At 38.2% G+C, this 20,709-nt stretch overlaps 1 protein-coding gene across 8 annotated transcripts in view; it reads left to right on the top strand.

The window, feature by feature from the left end:
• Pdzd8 (PDZ domain containing 8) overlaps window positions 1–20,709 on the top strand; it is a 62,811-nt gene that overhangs the window by 1,116 nt on the left and 40,986 nt on the right. For all 8 annotated transcript variants that reach the window (XR_014441421.1, XM_083119495.1, XM_083119498.1 and 5 more), the window contains exons 2-7: window positions 1,765–2,121; window positions 3,943–4,140; window positions 7,032–7,224; window positions 9,843–10,000; window positions 16,589–16,793; window positions 19,754–20,115. Coding sequence is in view for 7 of the 8 variants with exons in the window: in XM_083119495.1 (XP_082975621.1) it covers window positions 1,960–2,121; window positions 3,943–4,140; window positions 7,032–7,224; window positions 9,843–10,000; window positions 16,589–16,793; window positions 19,754–20,115 (1,278 nt within the window). In the remaining variant the exon portion in view is untranslated. The remainder of the gene's footprint in view (window positions 1–1,764; window positions 2,122–3,942; window positions 4,141–7,031; window positions 7,225–9,842; window positions 10,001–16,588; window positions 16,794–19,753; window positions 20,116–20,709) is intronic.

Below are 20,709 nucleotides of genomic sequence, written 5' to 3'. Positions count from 1 at the left end.
TAATATTATAATGTTAACATCAGTCGCTTGCTTGGGGGACTAAATACATAACAAGAAAAATATCAAACCATAGAAAGACCGTGCTCACAGCAGATTCTGATGTTATATATAGTGAGGAAAGTGAGGATACGTAGGTATGTGTTAGTGACAAAAGTGAACATTACACTGTTTTGTAGCAGAAAATCGCAGCTGACCTTAGAAAACAGACAAAGAAAGAACATTCAGCATGCATGCGCTGTATAGGCCTAATGGTGAATTTCATGCCTTAAAGATAGTTAAAGGTTTGGGGGACAGGTGCACCCCACATGCCTATGTACATTACAGAAAATAACGTGCCTAACACAGGGTTAAAAGCTACTGTAGGCAGGAGCATCAAAGTTGGACCTTGGCCCACCCAAAATCAGGTTCAGCCAAACTAATCATGGTATACATGCATTTTTCTATGTGGTTCAGTTTCCATGGGTCTTAATGATTACTTGCTGCATGTTTTCTGAAAAACTATTTTCCCCTTTTGTATTTTTCTATGTGTGTATTTGTTTGCTAGCAGTCATTCATTTACTGTTGTCTTGAATACAGACTGCTGCTTGTACTACATCATGTGGTGTATTTCATGTCTAAATGCTTGTGTTGTTAGGATATGTGGGTCATCATAGCATCCCTAAATGCTCCCAACACCTAATCATGTAATATCTGGTCTCACGCACGAAACCTCCTTTGAGCCTTGCTTGAAAATCAATCAGAACTCTGTCGGAAATCATGAATGGGCGGTATTCATGATGTCAGCAGCCCAAGACTTTATGGGAAATACAGCTGAAACAACACAGGGTCTGGCAAAGTTACCGCAACCATGTAAAGGTAAAGTGCTCACCTGTGCTTAGGACCACAACGTAAAGGTGTATAGGGGGTGTAGGGGTAATGCCCCACACTTTCTTGATCCGGTCGTGAGTGGGGGTGATGTGATCAGCATTACGCCCCTGACCACCTTTACCCCCCAGGTACAAGTCATTCGATGCTGGGTGGGTGCCGAGCTCGCTTCCAATATTAGAAAAGTTCCCAGATTTTTAACCGGCCAGGGATCAAACCCGGGATCTTTAGCATGGTAGTCAGATGCATTACCGACTGAGCCACCGCAGCCACTACAGCAACCATGTAGTGAAACAAACACTGTGGGCATGAATATAGACCTTGTGTTTAACAATTTTGGTGGTCTTGTAGTGAGGATTTAAAAATAAAAATCATTTTGGTCAATTTATCTGTTTTGTGTGTGTGGTAGGGGTGTATGTATTAATTGTGAAATATGACCATTTTTCCACATTGAGTGTTCTCTTAACACGTTCCCTGCCAGGGTGGTTTCACCAATTCTTTCCTCCTGCACCAAAGTAGTTATTGTAATTCATTTCGCAAATTTTACTTTTTTCCCTGTAAAAATAGAACAGCCAAAACACTTTTATGTGCACTCAAATCCCCACGCCTTGTCAGTCATGCCTTATGCGCATAATTGTTATATGTGTGACCAATGGCATGGTATGAAAACAATGTGCAATCCAGATGTTTCGGTCATAATGACCAAGATGGTGTGATTGGTGTGCGCCAGTTTCAGTCATTATGACCGATGTGGCAGAGAACATGTTAAAAAATGGAGCTAAGCATCCAATAATTGGTCTAATATGTATAATAAATATGTAGTGTTGATTACTACTTTCATAAATATGCACATACAAATGTGAAAATATATGCAACTAATAGTATTTTTTTTTCCTCCAGGTTGCATGCAGGATGCAATTATTGTTGTGATTACATGTCACAATTCTAATGGAATGGAAGAAGTGAGGAAGTATGGGAAATTACGTATATCATATTAACAATATATTGGTATCTACAAGTTTTGTTCTTAGTACCATGATGGATTGATTAAATGAAGACACTAGATCAGATTCCAAGAAACAATAATATTTGAAGATGGATGTCTTATGGATAATTTGCCTAGTTATATTTTGTGTTTTGATAGGTGTAGTAAGCACAATTGTGATAGAATGGTACTTCTTCAACTATTATATTATGAGTAAGCCATTTGTGGGTCCACCAGACAAACCTATGACTGCAGGATACAGTCTTCCACAGGTAAACTTCTAACATTTAATCTGATAACTTAAAATCTAAAATATGTACTAAAAAGGTGCAAAATATGCACTTCAGAAAATTATCTTAGCTTTTTCAAATGTTTTCTTTTAATAACTGCATTCCTTACAGATCACTTGATTCCATGATATCTCAAATTTTCAACTTTGAAACTCCTCCTGTTTTTGGCAAGAATAAATTTATACTCTGAGAAAAACTCACTTTACTTCACAAGATACAATTGGTCGATATTTTAAGGTGACTGTATTAAACATGTCACATAGATAGACTGGCCATTGCATTTTTGTCGTTTCTCAAAAAGAGAGTTCGTGCAAGGACAGCAAAGGACATCTTATCTCCTTGTTTTGTAAAGAGAATGGGGAATGAACAGTAGTGATGGAAGGAAATAGACGTAAAATGCAATTTTGTTGGCCCTAAAATATGCAAGAAGTTCAGGTATATGATTCATATATGTATTTGCATATGCAAAATTGATAACTATCTGGGCCCTATTGATAACCTTCTTATTGCCACATTGATTCATGAACTTGTAGAACTTGCTTTTAATAACGGTCATGCACATACAAAGTTTTTAAGTTGGCTTAATAAAAACTTAGTCTTCAATCTCATCTCGCCTAAGTCCACACACTTAGTGGCATGGCTGTACAATTGCTGGATGCCCCTGTGGAAATCTTTTGGGATTGGGTTTAGGTGCCTCGTCACAGCTTCTCCAATTTTCAAAATGGAGTCAACGGCCCTTCAGGTGGGAATTCAATTTGAGGAATTAAAATTGGTCGGCCGGTGCCAAATCTGGTGAATAAAGTGGGTGGTTTAACACAGTCGCTTGTTTCCGTGCCAAAAACTGTTGGACAACTTGTGTCTTGGCACATTGTCATGCTGCAGGAACCAAGCACCGGATTCAACCAGCTTTGTCTCCCTCGTAGCAGTCTCTTTAGCAAGCACTCCAAAATGGCTCTATATACAGCTGCATCATCCTCTGTGATTGTGCACTGTTTTCATTCAATTTTTATGGAACCTTTTCAACATTATCATCAGTTCGACTGGTGGAGGGACAACCCTCCCTGGGATCATCTGTCACATCTTTCAGACCATCACTGAATCGATGATGTCAAATGAAAACATTGGCACGACAAAAGGCTTCCTTGCCATAAGCAGTTTTTAGTATTCCACCATTTTCTGAAGGGGTTTTACAGAGTTTTACACAAAACTTAAATGCCACTCTTTGTTCTGTTTTCAAATCCATGACGAGGGTACAAAACACTGCTTTAATTTAAAAACTGTAACTCACTCAATATTGCACCAAATCAGACATCAATTTCACTGCACACTCACCACGTGCAACACTACGTAATACATGTACGAAATGCCAGATCGTAGCATTTATCTTGTTACAGTGTTGCCAGTCTAAAAACTAAAAATTGTGTTTGTACAGTAGATTTTTTTTCTTATTTTCTTTGTGTTCAGAAGGAGAGTTCATGTGTAGAGTGTTCGCTTGATAAATCAGCCATGTTAATGATAAAGAACTCTTCAATACATCTAATTTTTGCCCTCGAAATGGTAATTTGTAGAAACTACTTGACTAATTCCATTCCTTTTCACATTATTTTAATTTAGGATGCATGTTGAATGCATCTGTGTGGACATTTTCTGAAAGTACATTTCTAACAGAAATTGTACCATTATTAAACTTTGGGAAGGGGCACTGAGACGTAGAGGCTTAATTTGTGAAATGTGGGTTATATATTGAATTCATAAAGTTTTATCGTACTGTAAACGTTTTGAGTTCTTATTTTTCTATTTCAGAAATTACTGGATGTTTTACAAAACAAGGATCTACCAAAGAAGGAAAGTTGTATTGCACTCAATCTGATATTTCAATTTTTATTTAAAGAATTGAGAAATACAGATAAAGTTCGGAAGTGGTTCATAAGGAAGTTAAGCTTGGAATTTGAAGAGTTACTAACCAAGACAACAACTGGGAAATTATTTGATAATGTCACTGTAAGTTTCATTCACTCTTTCATGTGTGTGTGGGTGTGTTGTGTTTGTGAATGAATGAAAGCATTTCCATTTTTTTTAACTCCAGAATTGGTCTCCCCGATAGCATAGTTGCCTTGTAATCAAGGGGTCTCTGGTTCAATACCTGGTGGAGGCACATTGCCCAGTGGTTTGGATCCTACTTAAAACTGTAGGTAAATTTACTCTGATGTGCTTTTCATTTTTCTTCACCACCCGTCTGATGCATCTGGTGCCATCAGATGGGTGGCGAAATCGATCACAAAGAAACATTTGCATGGAAGAAATGAAAATTAAGCTTATCAGAGTAAATTACCTATCTCCGCATAACCGCCAAACAAACAGATATCTTTAGATACACTGTAGGTAAAGTCCAGATTAGCATACCTGTGCATAAAGTGGACTGAAAACCAGAAATCAAACAAAGAAGCAATAATAATAATTCCTTTATTTAGCGAGTGAGTTTCAGCTGTGATTTTATGAACTGATGGTGTTTGTTTAAATTTCTTCGCTTTAGGAGAACCAGAGTGCTGCCATTGCATTGACTGCTGCTTCGACTCCCCAGTGGCATATGATATCCACGTTTCATCCCCCGTCACTATGTGTGAAAAGAGGTCATCCCCATCCTCCCAAAAGCGGGCCAAAAAATCATGTTCAGCTGTCGCTCTTTGTGAGCGTCTGTCAGCATTTTTGGTACCCACCTCGCACACAGTTTGTGATACCCCAGGTTGTCAGTCACAATTCGATGCACTGTTTTCGCAGACACTTCTGGAAACTCTTTGGCGAGTTCAGATATTGTGAACCGGCGATTGGAACGCACTTTCTCATTAACGCGTTCCACCAGATCGTCCGTCTGAACACTAGGCCTTCCGCTACGCTTATCGTCATGGACATTTGAACGCCCTTCCCGAAACTCTCTGCAGCATTGCCTGACCTTCCCTTCACTCATCACTGTCGGTTCATAAATGGCACACAATTCCCAATGGATGTCAGCTTCACTCTGTCCTTTGGCGTTCAGAAATCGTATCACAGATCTCACTTCACTTTTGGTGGGATTTTGTATTTCGGCAGCCATTTCACCTTACTGCCACTCGCACGTACGGAACCACACTCTGATGATTCTATTTCTGGTGCAAGCACAGAATACTAGGGCATGCTCCTGCGCATGCTCAACTTCATCAGTATTGCCAACCCGGTGCAAAAAATTATCGGCCCTTCTTTTTTACATGCACCTCATACTAGTGTAGGAAAAACATAGGATTGAAAAGCTTTTATTACGTTCTTGATTTTTGGTAATGAATTTTCAATACAGGAGACAAATTTTAAAATGCAATCGAGCACTAACAATTCAAGTCGTCTCTAGTTTTATTTTTACTTCAGGTCACGTAACAAAAAAGATCTTGGAAATAATTGATTCAATTTTCTTTTTCTCGTCTCCACTCTTTATCATTAAAGTTTCATTATTATTTCAAACGTGACTCGGGCGATATGCACTCGCCAACTAAGAAGAATTTATCTTGAAATAAGTTAAATCAATTTTTCTTGCCAATAATTGTAGAAAACCACGATTTAATGGGAACGTGAAAGTACTGTTCATACGGATGCTAATAATCATAATTGCCTGTTTACTAAGCAGATTCTCGTCTTACATGAACAAGTAGAAAGTTACTGGGCACACAAAAATTAACTGTTCACAAAAGGAATTTTGTGCAGTAAGTTGCCACACAAATCGCAACTGGTATTATTGTATTGTAGACGTAATACTGCTTCCAAGTTCGTAGAATACATGTGGCTTCTTTAGATTGCATATGGCGGTGTTTCCACTACGAGTTAATGCTGTGCCAATCGTGCTTCGTTATTACTGGATGACGTAAACAACACGTAGGCATGGCATTTGCTACCTGTTCTGAGCACGTCTGAAGAAGGAATGTGACTGGTATTCCATATCCAGCTGTTTTGAAGCACAGACTTTTTAGTTACGGGAATTCCGTTAGACGGGTGCAGGTATCAAAACAAATGATTCACAGGAGTGCCATCTAGTATCAATGACTGGAACTAGATGTATCTGAGATGCCTCACAAGGAAAGGTTGTAACGAATTAAGATATTTAAGTGAAGAATATCATAATACGTTACAAGTTCGATACAGGGTTCCCTCATTATGCAATTTTTCATCTCTGCATCTCTTGTCTTTCCTAAATCTACAAACTGCTTATCAGCGACGTTTGCAAAATGATTTCAGTTATTTATACAAAATTGTGAATGGCAAAATCCGCTGCAACACACTCCTTGAGGAATTCCACTTTCGAGTACCTATGCGCACAACTTGCAACACAAGATTATTTTATACAAAGAAACCTAGGCTACAAATTCAAAAAATATCCCTCTTTTACAGACTTGCCACACAATACAATGACCTCCCATCAAGAATCGACATATTTTCCTCAGAGTTTGCCTTTCGGTCTTCTATTAGAAGAAATGTTTGTAAATAATATCAAATAGTGACATTATGGCTTATTTTTTTATCAATTTGCTATTCTCTTTGTGTTATTTTGTTACTTTTAATTATTATTTTTTAATATCTTTTGCTTATTATTATTATTATTATGTTTTCATTGTTGACAATTTCAGTGTAAAATGGCCACCTGTGCTGTATCTGAAATTTTCTCAATAAATAAATAAAATTATATCGAGATTGGTGCTGCTCAAATGTGGCTTTTTCATCATACCTGTAGACTCATAATAACAAAGTAGTGTTATTTACTAGTAAACTAACAAATGCAGTGAAGGTTTGCATGTATGAAAACAAGCTTCTTCTACATATTACATTATCAATTTTTTTAATCCCTTTACATTTAATTTGAAATTTTCTTTCAGATCAGGGATCTCTGCCTAGGGACCCAGTTTCCTGTAATAAAGGGTGTGACTGTAGTGAATGTTGATCTTCATCCGGAACACCAATATATAGATTCGTTGGATGTTAGTCTGGATGTTGAATATTCAGGTGGCTTTCAACTTGCCATAAATGCAAATATGCTATTAGGGCGGACTGCATACTTGTCTGTTAAAGGTAAGAGGGACCTGAAAACCTGAAGCTCTTTAATCTTATTATTTGCCACATGCAGGTTTGATCAGGGCTTGAACCCATGTGTCTGCAGAAGAGGAATAAATTAAGGATGTGCTTTATTTTACTTTGCGTTTCTGCCACTTTAGGCTATTCACGAAGATGAGGGAATGAATGGTGAGAAGATGAAATGCGTAGAGGGACAATATTTATCAATCATATATGGACAGGATGCAACGCAAGTCCCATAGAGGATTATACTAGCCATGGGTCCAAATGCAAGACAATTGTTACTCTGCACAGGATGTACTACATGAAGAAGTGCAATGACATGATATTGCATAGGACTGGGTTTAAATCCTGGTCAAGCCTTCATTTTTCCATGAAATTTCTACATAGTACATCTCCTGTGCATAGAAAACGGTAAGATAGGGCATCTCTGTCTGTTGAGTCAGTCTTTGTATCTTGCTGTTTTCCTGCTTGACTTTGGATGGCTCTCCAGTTATGGTTGGAAGAAACACGCTAAGTTTACCATGAAGCAATTTGTCTGTGCACCAGGTATGTGGTAAAGTCATAGGTTCGATCCTCGTCACTTGCAAAAGTTAAATAAAATGTTCACCTGAAGACAAGAAGAGGTGCTCTTTCGAAACATAAGGTTAGAATAGATGCATGTAGTTAAGGCACTAGACAATGGATAATGTCCAATTAACATTGCATGCTAACAAAGTGCCATTGTCGTTAACATTCAGGGAATTATTTGGTCTAGGAATTAATTCGTGCACCTGGACAAGAGATGGCGTAACGAGCGTATCGTCCCACAGTTCCGTGTAGCCACACATGCGTTGAAAACTCCTGTCAGCGCGCATCGTTCGTAGTTTAGGGCAGTTGATTGACGCGTCAACAACAGCATTTTGTAGTCAACTGAACATGGCGCAGTTCGTGCCAGATAAAGTGTTTTTGCGGGGTGTTCTGCTTCATTACTTTAACATGCAGAAAAGTGCTACCGAAAGTCATCGTATTTTGGTGGAAGTGTATGGTGACCATGCGCTAGCGGAGCGAACATGTCAGAAGTGGTTTGCACGGTTTAGTAGTGGTGATTTCGGCCTGGAGGACCAAGAGCGACCTGGACAGCCAAAAAAATTTGAAGACTAAGAATTGAGTGCATTGCTCGATCAGGATTCGTGTCAAACGCACGAAGAACTTGCAGAAGCATTAGGCGTTGATCAAACAACAGTTTACAAACGCCTCAAAGCCATGGGAATGATTCAAAAGATGTCACATTGGGTTTCACATGAATTGAAAGACAGAGACGTTGAAAGACGAAAAACCATTTGCGAATTGCTGCTTCAAAGACAGAAAAGAAAGGGGTTTTTGCATCGCATTGTTACTGGCGATGAGAAGTGGATCCATTACGAGAACCCGAAACGAAAAAAGGCGTGGGTGAAGCCAGGTGAACCAGGTCCATCACAACCGAAACGAGATATTCACTGTGCAAAGGTGTTGCTGTGCATATGGTGGGATATGAAAGGTGTGGTGTACTATGAGCTTCTGCAACTGGGTGAAACTATTAATGGAGAATGTTATCGATGACAATTAATGCGTTTCAAGCAAGCTCTGGCCAGGAAACGACCAGAATGGGAGAACAGACATGATAAACTTATTTTTCAACATGATAACGCTCGCCCACATGTCACAAAACCGGTCAAAACCTATTTAGAAAATGTCGGATGGGAAGTTTTACCCCACCCGCCGTATTCACCAGACGTTGCTCCTTCGGAATACTACTTGTTCGATTGCATGAATAACGATTTGATTGGACAGCGGTTCACTTCTTCAGAAGATATCGAAAAATGGGTCTCTGACTGGATCGCTTCAAAAGGATGAGGACTTCTTTCGCCACGGAATCCGTAACTTGCCTGACAGATGGGCGAAAGTGGTGGCTCGCGATGGACAATATTTTTCTTAAGGTATTTATGTATTTTGTGTTTGAACTACAGCTTCAATGTGTGCGTAACAACCGCACGAATTAATTCCTAGACCAAATAGTAAATGCAAATATGTGTCTACTTGTTTTTGTTGTCTTTGAAAAAGAATTGAATGAGACACTTTTGGACTATAAATATATCCCAAACATTGTCATGTAGAAGAAGCATATTCACTTTATTTATGTAATATATCAACTCAATATTGTCAGTGGCTAGGTTCTCCAAACCTGTATACATGTACATATATAGGTAAATGCAATGTTGGAATTTGCAACTAGTGGCATGGCTACTTTCTATGGTCAGAAACACTTCTTAATTAATGGCAACTGTGAACCGTAAGAAATAATTGTAGTGTAAATAATAATTCGTTGCCAAGGTTGCCATAAAAATTGAGAGTACTTTTTTAATAAATTGAGATAAAACATTAATATTAAATAAGTAATAAGAAAAGGAAAGTTATTGTTACAAATTTATTTGTCAATATTTGTGGCTCATATTGAGAGCTACGGATTATTTCTCTCCTTAATCATGTCAGGAATGTGACAAATTCAGTTGAATGATGTTGTAGTTATTTGTTGTTGAATGCAGCAAAAGAAAATATTTTATAGTAAGTAGAGCTTTCTTTTTATCTCTTTTCAGTGAATCATCTCTCAGGATTAGGAAGGTTGCAGTTTGCAAGAAAGCCTTGCAGCCATTGGTCATTTAGTTTCTACAATGATCCTGCTTTAGAGTTAAGTGTGGAATCTCAGTTTCAAGGGCGACCTCTTTCTCAAATTACTTCCCTTATCATTAACCAGGTAATACTTTTATTTTTAATCATAAAATTTTAGAATTAGAAATTAGGTAGTGGAATTAAGGCACAAGAAAACGTATTAAATATCACAAGAAGGGAAGGTTCAATATCACTATTATGTCATTATTCACTAATTCAAACTTATTACATATATGAGAGCTTATTCCTTTTTCTTTCAGTTCAACCACCCCCCTCTCCTTTCCCACATGTCCCTGTTAACCTCACCTTAATCTTATTTTCAATTTCTGATGTAATCTGATGACTAGGAAACTGATTTATAGGTGCTGAAAGAAGAAGGATTTAGGACTTTATAAACTTCATTTCGGGACTTTTAGGTGCCTATAATAAATAACTAGGCATAATTATTAATTAATAATAATTTTAAGAAATAACTGGTTTTAGCTGGTATGGTCCCTCAATAAACTCTGATATTCATCCAGTCTACATTCGGCTCTTGTCACCATAAATTCATACTGTGCAGAGGGTAGAAGACTACAGAATACAGATGGTGAGCAGGGAGGACCATTAACCACTGAGTTCCAGAAGTTTAATTTATAAATATCCAAATAACTCCTGCTGGAACACGACTCTCGCCTTCATCATGAACTTTGAGAACAACGAGTCTTCTGTGTGGAATCTCAGTTTCAAGGGCGACCTCTTTCTCAAATGTCCTCATCTCCCAGGCACCGAGAATCCTGCATACAGACGTGTTTGAGAACCTGAACCGAAATCGTAAATTCAGACTTCCAGACAGACTCTGACATCTCCGCACAGTATGAGAAATGCCACAATTTTGAACTTTAACAGCGCTACAAGATATGTGTGAAACATGTCAACGAGTCCAACGCATTAAGACACTCGGGAAAGTGATAAATCAAATTGGAACTTCAGAAGGGATAACGCTCGCAGCAGTTTACAACAGGTCTAAATTAAACAGGAACAAATGCATTTAACTCCTCAAATCCCTTCTCACAACAGAGGAATTGTTGTGTTGTGGTACGAACTGAGTGCAAACTCATGGTCCAGGCTAAAGTGCACTGACCAATAGGAAGGAAGGAAAATTCCCCTGGGGCAGCAAGATGCAAGGACTGGAGGGTGGAAGAAAAGGCTCCCAAAAACAGTTCCCGTGCAGCGCTTGGACCCGCGAGTAAGAAAAAGTTTTTGTTCGCAAACTCTCCTGCATCAGCATTCTTACCTATTGGAGGGGGTGCTTAAAAAGTTGCTTTGTCTACTGTGCCAATAGTCAGATTTTTAAAGACAGTTAACGTGCATCGGTAAAGACAATACTGAAACTAGATACGAACTAGTGTTTTAGTGTACGACGATGGCCATTTGCAGCCTGCGATCTTCAGGTGTTTCCATCCAGTGTTGACTGGGTAAAACAGTGCAATGCGCTACTCTTCTATTTTGTTATGGGTGTATGTGAAGGGAGGCGAGCTGTTGTAAGTATGTGGTGATATATTAACAGTTGGGCTGAAAAGTTCGTAGGCTGACTCATAGATGGCGCTACTAGAATTAAATCCATGTGATTTTTACTTAGTACTAACCTTCAAAAGATACGTGTATAAATTTCACAGCTGCCGGTTAATTAGTTCGTGAGATATAGCATTGTGAGTGAAGCAGCTTTTGTTATTGTGAAAAAATGGATAAAAAAGAATTTCGTGTGTTAATAAAGCATTGCTTTTTGGTGAAAAAAAATACTGTTGAAGCCAAGGCTTGGCTTGATAAACATTATTCGGACTCTGCACCAGGAAAATCAACCGTTGAGAAGTTGTTTGCTAAATTTAAACAAGGCGAAATGAGCATCGAAGACGATGCACGCAGTGGATGCCCCAAAGAGGCTTTTACCGACGAAAACATCAAAAAAGTCCACAAAATAATTTTAAATGATCGTAAAGTGAAGTTGATCGAGATAGCTGAGACTTTAAAAATATCAAAGGAACGTGTTGGACATATTGTGCATGAATATTTGAACATGCGAAAGCTGTGTGCAAAATGGGTGCCGTGCGTGCTCACAATCGATCAAAAGCAACAACGTTTTGGTGATTCAGAGCAATGTTTAGCGATATTCAACTGTAATAAACACGAATTTTTCTGTCGATATATTACAATGGATGAAACATGGCTCCATAACTACACTCCAGAGTTCAATCGACAGTCAGCCGAGTGGACTGCACGTGATGAACCGAATCCAAAGCGTGGAAAGATGCAACAGTCGGCTGTCAAGGTTATGGCATCAGTATTCTGGGATGCGCATGGTATTATATTCATCGATTACCTCAAAAAGGGCCAGACCATCAACAGCGATTATTACATAGCATTGTTGGAGCGTTTAAAGGATGAAATCACAAAAAAACGGCCCCATTTGAAGAAGAAAAAAGTGTTGTTTCATCAAGACAATGCACCGTGTCACAAATCAATGAAAACGATGGCAAAATTATATGAATTAGACTACGAATTGCTTCCCCATCCACCATATTCTCCAGATCTGGCCCCCAGTGACTTTTTCCTGGTTGCAGACCTTAAAAGAATGCTCGCTGGAAAGAAATTTAGCACTGATGAAGAGGTAATCGCCGAAAGTGAGGCCTATTTTGAGGCTAAAGAGAAATCGTACTATAAAAATGGCATCGAAAAATTGTATGACTGCTATAATCGTTGTATTGCCCTCGAAGGCAACTATATTGAATAATAAAATCGAATTTTGTCAAAAAAATATTTTTTACTATGTTAGCCTACGAACTTTTCAACCCAACTGTTAAATGTTTTCTTCTACCATTACAAAGTGTCCTGAGTGCTTTCATTTGTGGAAATAGAGATTAATTACAGCCGGCTTGAGTCTCAAGACCAAAAATCATAGAATTTAATCGTCTGTGATTTTTGGCCAGATCTGGACCATTCACAGCTGAGTATTGCACCAACATGTTTTGATATTTTTTGATACACATGTCATGTGTTGTGTTTTCTTTTTAATGTTCTTTTGTGGTAAAGAATATCCATGCCTGGTAAGTGTATTAATTTGAACTCCATTTCGTGTTTATAAACCGTGACTGGCTGCTTGTACAGTCAGGGACACTTCTGGAATGTAACAATCCCTTTAAATTTCAATGTGATCGTTACAACTGAGAAGTGTCCATGGAGAACCTTCTATCTATGCCGCAGGAAGTTATTGGTGCAAACTCCATAAATGCAACTGCTCCTGATTTCCAAGGTAAATTTGGGGCTCCCCGAGGTGTAATGGTAACTTGGTCACCTTTTAACAAAGAGGTCATAGGTTCGATATCTGTTGGAGGCACATAGTGGTTCGGATCCCACTTTAAACTGTAGGTCAAGTCCTGATTAGTCAATCTGTGCATAAAGTGTGCTCAAAAACTCCATCTCAAAGCTCAAACCTGCCTGCCTGCCTCTTCTCTCCTTGATGAACAGCTTCTATACTAGGGCAGTTGTAGTTTCCGGAGCAAACCCACAACCTAACTGTTGTGTCAATGGGGGAAATAGGTGATGTGATTGGTCACTCGCAGGGTTGCCTTTCCTACTCCTTACAGCAGTCACTCGAAACAGCCAATCAGACGCAGGCATTCTTGGAATTGACCTGCACTCTTACAGTTTTGGAATAATGCCGGCCCTGTTTTAACAACTAAATGATTTTGTAGCTATGATTGTCCCAAAACATCCTGCATTTTTGTTTGGTATGTTGCACCTATGGTCTCTGTATTGCCTGGGAAGTGCAGCGTTTAACAACGTAGAATACAGTTTGCTCAACATTTTTCCAATTTCGTGATGCAGGCTGGAATATGGCAGAACTTTATACAGTCGATGACCACTCTTGCTGTTGCATTGCTTCTTTTGCTGCTCTGATCCGTTCAAGGGTCTCAAACCTTTGTGGTGGAAATTAAGGGTCGTTCTTAATAAAAGTTATTTTCAAAGTTAAGCACATAGTTGAAAAGCAGTTTTTCAAGTCAAAATAGGGCTTTAGGAATTTATTGTTCATTTAGGCATTTTTAGGTAATATAGAATTTCAGTAGAGGGGTGCTGTGTACATGAAATGCAAAGATCTCTAAATAACATTAGTCTAAGATGTAGAAAGAAAAATAGGTATGAAGCTAGAAATATGTTCCCTACTGATGACTCATGATGCTACATTTGTGCATATGCTATTTTTACATACATAATTGCAAGATTTTGGAATCATTTTTATACAAACATTGAAGTTAAGTTCACCTCCATTTTTTTTTCCCTCGCTTTCTGCCCCCCCCAGTATTTGTGAGGATGATATGATGTCCAGAGTAATTTGTTTTGACAGAGTTTCAACCCTGTTCACCCTACAAACTGGAAATCTTATCTTCCATTTGTGATCTGGCATTTTTACATGTGTCACAGTTTCTTCATCTTGCAAATGTCTCCATCTGTCCTGTGTTCCCTGCTTATCACCAAAATGGAACATACTTTTTCAGGATGGGTAATGGAAACACATACCTAATTTTGTAACCCTGAGAATTGGTTTTATTTTAATTTGCTATTTTCATGTACATGAATTCGCTCTAGAATGATATTGTTAGAACTTATCCATGCCATTTGTGATAAAGTGCTATTGACCTCCTTTTGGATGTCATTCTTTATTAATATCTTGCATAATTTAGCATGCCCTATTTTCCTGACTGTTACTAAAAATGTTACTAAAAATTTGTATTGTGATGTTGCCACTTCGCTCTACATAAAGAAAAACATTGCATTAGATGTCATACTCTGCATTTTTGTTCTGACCGATTTGAAATTTGCATGAACTAAATTTCTTTCTCGCCTTGAACACAGGCTTTATGCATTTAATAAATGATAATACAAATTCACATTAACATATGGTAATCACAGTGTTTTCTTCAATGCATATAGTTGCAAAGAACTGTATTATTCTTGTATACTTAAAAGTACAGCATGTTTTATTCATTACCAAATATAAATTTGGTGTGAAACGAGGATTCTGTTTTCATTATGCTATAGAGATGTAGCTGTATGAAATTATAATTCTTTAAATGGCAAACATTACACAAGGACTTCATTTACCTTCATATGCAGAAAATTTGGGATGGACTAATATGAAATCTCTGTCACTACCAATACAAAATGTACGAATACCGAACCAGTTCGCTGCTATGAAATTGCAAAACATGACCTTTCAAAATTTATGTAATCAGGTAACTGCATTTGTTTTCATCTTTGAAGAAACACTAATTAATTTTTGATAATTATATCAATAAACCATCAATACCAATTTATTTGTCCCACTTCTAATATGTATTGCAAGTATATATCAGTATATAGACATTTTGGGCCATTGGCTTACAGGCAAAACTGCCAATAATTTTCCCATCCAATATTTCCATAAATGGCCAGTTTGTTAGCATCAAATTCTGCCATTTTGTTATTTTATTATCAACGTCAAAGTATAATAACAATGTGTGACCAGTTGGTAGGATGTGTGACCAGTTGGTAGGATGTGTGACTAACATGTGGAAGATGTGGGTTCAGTTCCCAGGGTAGAAAATCTCACGTGACGATTTTACCCAACATGTCCCTGCTTAAATTGGCTCTGGGGTTTCATCCAGGGTGCCTTCTGACGGGTGGTTAAGGTGGCCAGAGAGTGGTGCTGTTCGGATCACCTCCCGGAATGGCAGATTCTGAACATGTGGAGCTTCCTTGCCTCTCTCTTGCCCCTTATGTGCCTTACTGGCATGTTGCAAAGTATAAGGGAATAATTTAGAAATAATACTTTCTAAAGTCTAAATTTGTAATTTCCTTTTCAAGACAAAATAGTCATATCTTAACCTACATTAATTAAAGAGGTAAATGAACCATTCAAGTCCTACATGGAACATGTTCAATTTTTTTTATCAGATTGATAAGGGCCAGGGCCTGCTAGAACAGCTTTTACATTGGGTGACCTGGGATCAGTGCATCGAGTTCCATCAGACTGTTTTCTGACTTTGAAGACCACAGCCTGCTACTTCTTCTTTCCATGTAGCTCCCCAGTTGTCCTCACAAAGCTGGTTCAACGCTGAAATTTTGCTGCTCCCACCGGGAATCAAACCTGTTACCACTTGCACCAAAAATGGGGGCACTAACCATTTGGCGATGCAGATGCCCTTGATAGAATATCAGCGTTGGTAAATTTTGTATGGGTATCAGCGACACTTTCACACCAGTCCATACCATAACTTACAGAAATATGAGATCATCAAAATTGGGGTAATTTCATCAAGAAACTACTCTGGTGTGAATGTATCCAGTGATTTATCCACACAACTCCAACCCCCCCCCCCCCCTCCTCCTCCCTTCAAAAAGAAATTCCTGAACACCTGTAAGCTTTTCAATAAGGTCCAATTTATAGTCATTTTGGCTCTAAATATATCTTTACAATCCTCATCCTCAAATGGAATATCCTGAATAAACCCCTAAATGAATCATCAAAGACCAATGGAGCATCAATTAACCTGTCCCATTCTGATTATAATGTAGTCACCATCCTCTTTCATACTTTGGCATGTTGAATACTGCATGTTGCTCAAAGCTGCAATTTCCTCTTTCTTTGCTTTTCCAGATCCGTAAATCTTTGAAGAAGAAACACACACTGCCTAATTTCAAAATGCGTTATAAGCCATTTTTTACTAAGCCCGATCCTACTGAAGATGATCAGTATAGGACTGACACTGCTTGCCCAGGAACTCTTCATGTGACAGTCATTGAATGCACTCGTTTAATGGAAAGCTTGCTAGCAGGAAAAATTTATTGCTCTTTGGCAGTTGGCAAGTATCTTTTAGCTTTACTATTCTTGGTTTGTTACATTTTTTCTGCAGGAATAAATATGCTTTTTCTTCTACCATTTAGTGCCCTGCTGCGTTGATTATTTTGCTTGGAAGAGCCTAATAAAATATACACTATAGTTGTGCCATAAAATTACTAAGTTATGTATTGCAGTGGCGTATTCTCCATGTTACTATCTTTACAACTGGTAAACAAACTTTTCTCATGTATTTTTTATACATTTAGCGTTAATGATGCAAAATAACACACAGACTGGTCATGTAAAGCTGTATGTTGTGTGTGGTTACCTTGCCTTGAAAAAAGGTCTGGGAAACCAGGATGGAACGTCGCATAGAAAATAAAATATAAACCACTTAAAATAACCATTTTGCATCTATAAAAAGTGATTATGTGAACATTTAAGAAGAACCTAGATATTTAATTTTAATATACGGGAAATCGCTCATTATATATGATTCAAAATATTAAAACAAGCTTTTAAGCCAGAGTTTTAAAGATTGGTTTATGTACACCACTGATAGTTCTTCATCACATCCTTATTATAACTGAGTTTCTTTCCAGGAAAACAAAGAAAAAATGGGTGGGTGACTATTTAAAACCACAAGCCCTGGTCAGTTCCACCACTGGAAAGAGCATTGGCCTGCTTGTTCCTTTCTGTTTCTGTGTTGTGCTTGACAGAGGCAGTGTTGCTACATGAAGGAAAATTTTCCTTGGTGAAGGGAAATCTACGTCCAATTTTTGGTAAAGAGGAAAATTTTATGAACAAATATAGAAAGTGCCAGAAAATTTTTAGTTGTTAGGCTCCTGTTTTTGATTTACTTACATGCCTACGCTGGTGTTTTATTTCTATTATATCTAAATCATCTACATAATAACCCATGGAGCAACAGCCCTTGAGAACTAAGGCCTACCTACCGAGTGCCAGCCTCACCACCCAGCAGAGATGGGCAATCATCCAACCAGTTACGGGTTGACGTGTAGCCAGCGCATCGAACCCCCAGTCATTGTAGGTTTTCTATGACCGGATTTCGCTACTCATTCGTTGCTCCCAAATTTTCTCACGATGGAGGTTGGCCGCGGGTCCCATACACATCCGAACTCTCAGGATAACAATTGTTACACCTTTCCAAGGACACTCGAACCTGCACACATCACTTAACCATAGCACAAAGTTTCACGCCTTAGACTGCATGATAGGCCTCTCCGATGGCGCAGTGGTAGCGTCCTCGCCTTGTAATCAAGTGGTCCCAGGTTCGATACCCAGTGGAGGTACATAGTGGTTCGGATCCTACTTTAAACTGTAGGTCCAGTCCCGATTAGCCTTACTGTGCATAAAGTGGACTTAAAACACCAAATCAATCAATCAATCAATTAGACTGCATGGCCACGGTGCAAGACAATTCCTCTAGAAAGGGGGGTATATAATAAATAAGAATTGCTGACGGTAAACCAGGTATACGCCTCTGATGAATCGTGGTTGATTGTTGTTGGAGCTGTTTACAGGATAAATAGAAACAGTAACCTTTCCAGCACACATTTTACTCCTATTGATAAACAACTTAAATTTTCTCTCCGCCTGTTTCTTTTCATCCTGAGTATCTTCTCAAAATATTCTAGTGAATTTCCACAAGAATGCAGTAAGGTTACTACTGTATCTTATAAATTGCATGTCTGTGATGTAATATTAATGGAAATTGAATTGGATATTGGCTAATTTATTTTTTTGCCCTCACAGGAAGGTAAAAAATTTAGCCACAATAAGTATGGTTGTATGTAATTAATATTCATGGCTCCACTCTGATTGCAAGATGTGTGAAAGAACTGCTTCTGAGATGTGCTTTTTACTTGAGCATTTTTTTTCTCTTAAGCATTCTTGTGTTATATGCTGGCAAAATTTGGTGGTGTTCAAATGTGACAATTATTTTATTTGTTAGATTTTTATGCTTTATTTCTCAACATAAACACCTCATGTGCAGATTTGAATACAGCTGTCTTTAATTTGCTGTCACCCACCTAATGGTGTCGTTACATTGTAATCAAGGGAATTCTCGGTCCATTGCCTGGTGGAGGCACATAGTGGTTTGCATCCCACTCTAAACTGTATGTCCAGTCCCAATTAGCTTATATGTGCGTACTGTGGATTTAAATATTCAAACTAACACAAAAAATCATAAAATGATCCCATCAGCGTACTATATCTTCGATTTTTCATAGTATTCTGCTCTAAACATCAACATTCTGAAGTAATAGGAAGCTCATTTACTTTAATAATATTTTATGAGAATGTAGGGCAGAAAGATCTAAGGAAAGGCCCAAGTACTTGTGTCTTCCTTATTAAATATTTAGAACTCTTGGTTATCTCAGCTGTCACCACATACATGATAGAATATGCTTATTTTAATATGTTAACGTGCAAAAGAATTGCATAATTTGATCATTTTATTTGCTTCCAGAAACCTCCCTCCTCTTACCCTTATTATTTTAACATATCAAACAGTCTATATTCATTTTTGTTCAGGTTCAGTGTTGTCTTCATGCCCTTCCCATGTTAACACACCACTGCTTGTGCCTCCCCTCCCCTCCCCTCCCCTCCAGACCATGCTTTGCTCATGAAAAAGGCTCTTTCTAAAAGAGTAACTCTAAATTGTGAATTTTAGGTTGCAACAGCAGACAGCATATTTACCAGAATGTCATTTGTGCGAGTTCAGTACCTGATGAAGGTACATAGTTGGTTTGGATCCCACTTTAAACTGTAGGTCTAGTCTCGATTAGCCTATCTGTGCATAAAGTGGGCTTAAGACAAAATCTCAAACTCTATGTATGAGCATGTGTATATAAAATTTTAATTGACGATTGTCTAGATATTATTAAAAAAAGGTGTCAAATTGCATGAAAAGAGACTGATATTTTGTGACATGTTTTATGGTGATTTATTGTACAGATTCAACTCCATGGGTTGAAGTGGTTCAATCTGATACTTCAAGTTACATGACTTTAGATCTGAATATCATGAAGCAGCCTTCCAGCCAATTAGGAATAGTGTTTAAGCAGGAATTCATCCTTGGAAAATACAAACACTGTGTTACAGTGGAAACTGTGATACCTAATTCTCCAGCCCACGCGGCTGATGTTCGCAAGAATGACATCCTTTTGGCAGTCGATGGAAAGACTGTTACTTCCCTGAACCAAGCAGCTAAGCTCCTGAAGAATGCCGGTGAGAGGTTTCGTGTGAGGGTCGAAAGAATTATGAATCATAAAGTGCCACAGCAAGAAGGAGCCAAGGAGAAAGATGTGGCAGAAAAGGTACTGTGCTCTTTCTGTATTTTTGCTTCACCTGCTCTTCTAAGAGCCCAGATTTTAATGTAATTACATATTTCAAGTACCATATTTAGTAAGGTAAAGGTTCCCCTGCATTTAGCACCTGCCATGAAGGCACATTTTGAGGATGTAGTTGCTTAAATAAATAAAAAACCTTCAATATTGAATTTCGTACATTGATTTTTTTTAAACCTTTTATGTCATATATTTTTAGCACATCATGCTACGGTGCCAGGGTTCCCGGGTTCGAATCCCGGCCTTGGCATGGATGTTTGTGAGTGTCCATTCATCAATTTCATCATGTCATCACTCATCCCCATCTTCGAAAATTAGCCAAAAGCCAAAAGTGACACAAAAGCGAAGAAAAATATGTAAAATCAATCAATCAATCACATATTTTTGTATATTTCATTCAGTTCTAAGTATTTGTAGTCATTTTACATTAAAAGATGCACATTTTGGAATTTTTCTGAATGAAGTACTTTACTTCAGTTCAATTCCCGGATCTAATTTCAGAATTTTTCCAACCTTGTCCTCGCATAAAGTGGCTCTGGGGTTCACCCAGACTTAAATCATTGG

This window comes from Lepisma saccharinum, chromosome 3 (assembly GCF_977018435.1).
Source record: "Lepisma saccharinum chromosome 3, izLepSacc3.1, whole genome shotgun sequence".
Classification (NCBI taxonomy): domain Eukaryota; kingdom Metazoa; phylum Arthropoda; class Insecta; order Zygentoma; family Lepismatidae; genus Lepisma; species Lepisma saccharinum.
Note: the sequence above shows the minus strand (reverse complement) of the source record. Positions and strands in the feature narration are given on the sequence as shown.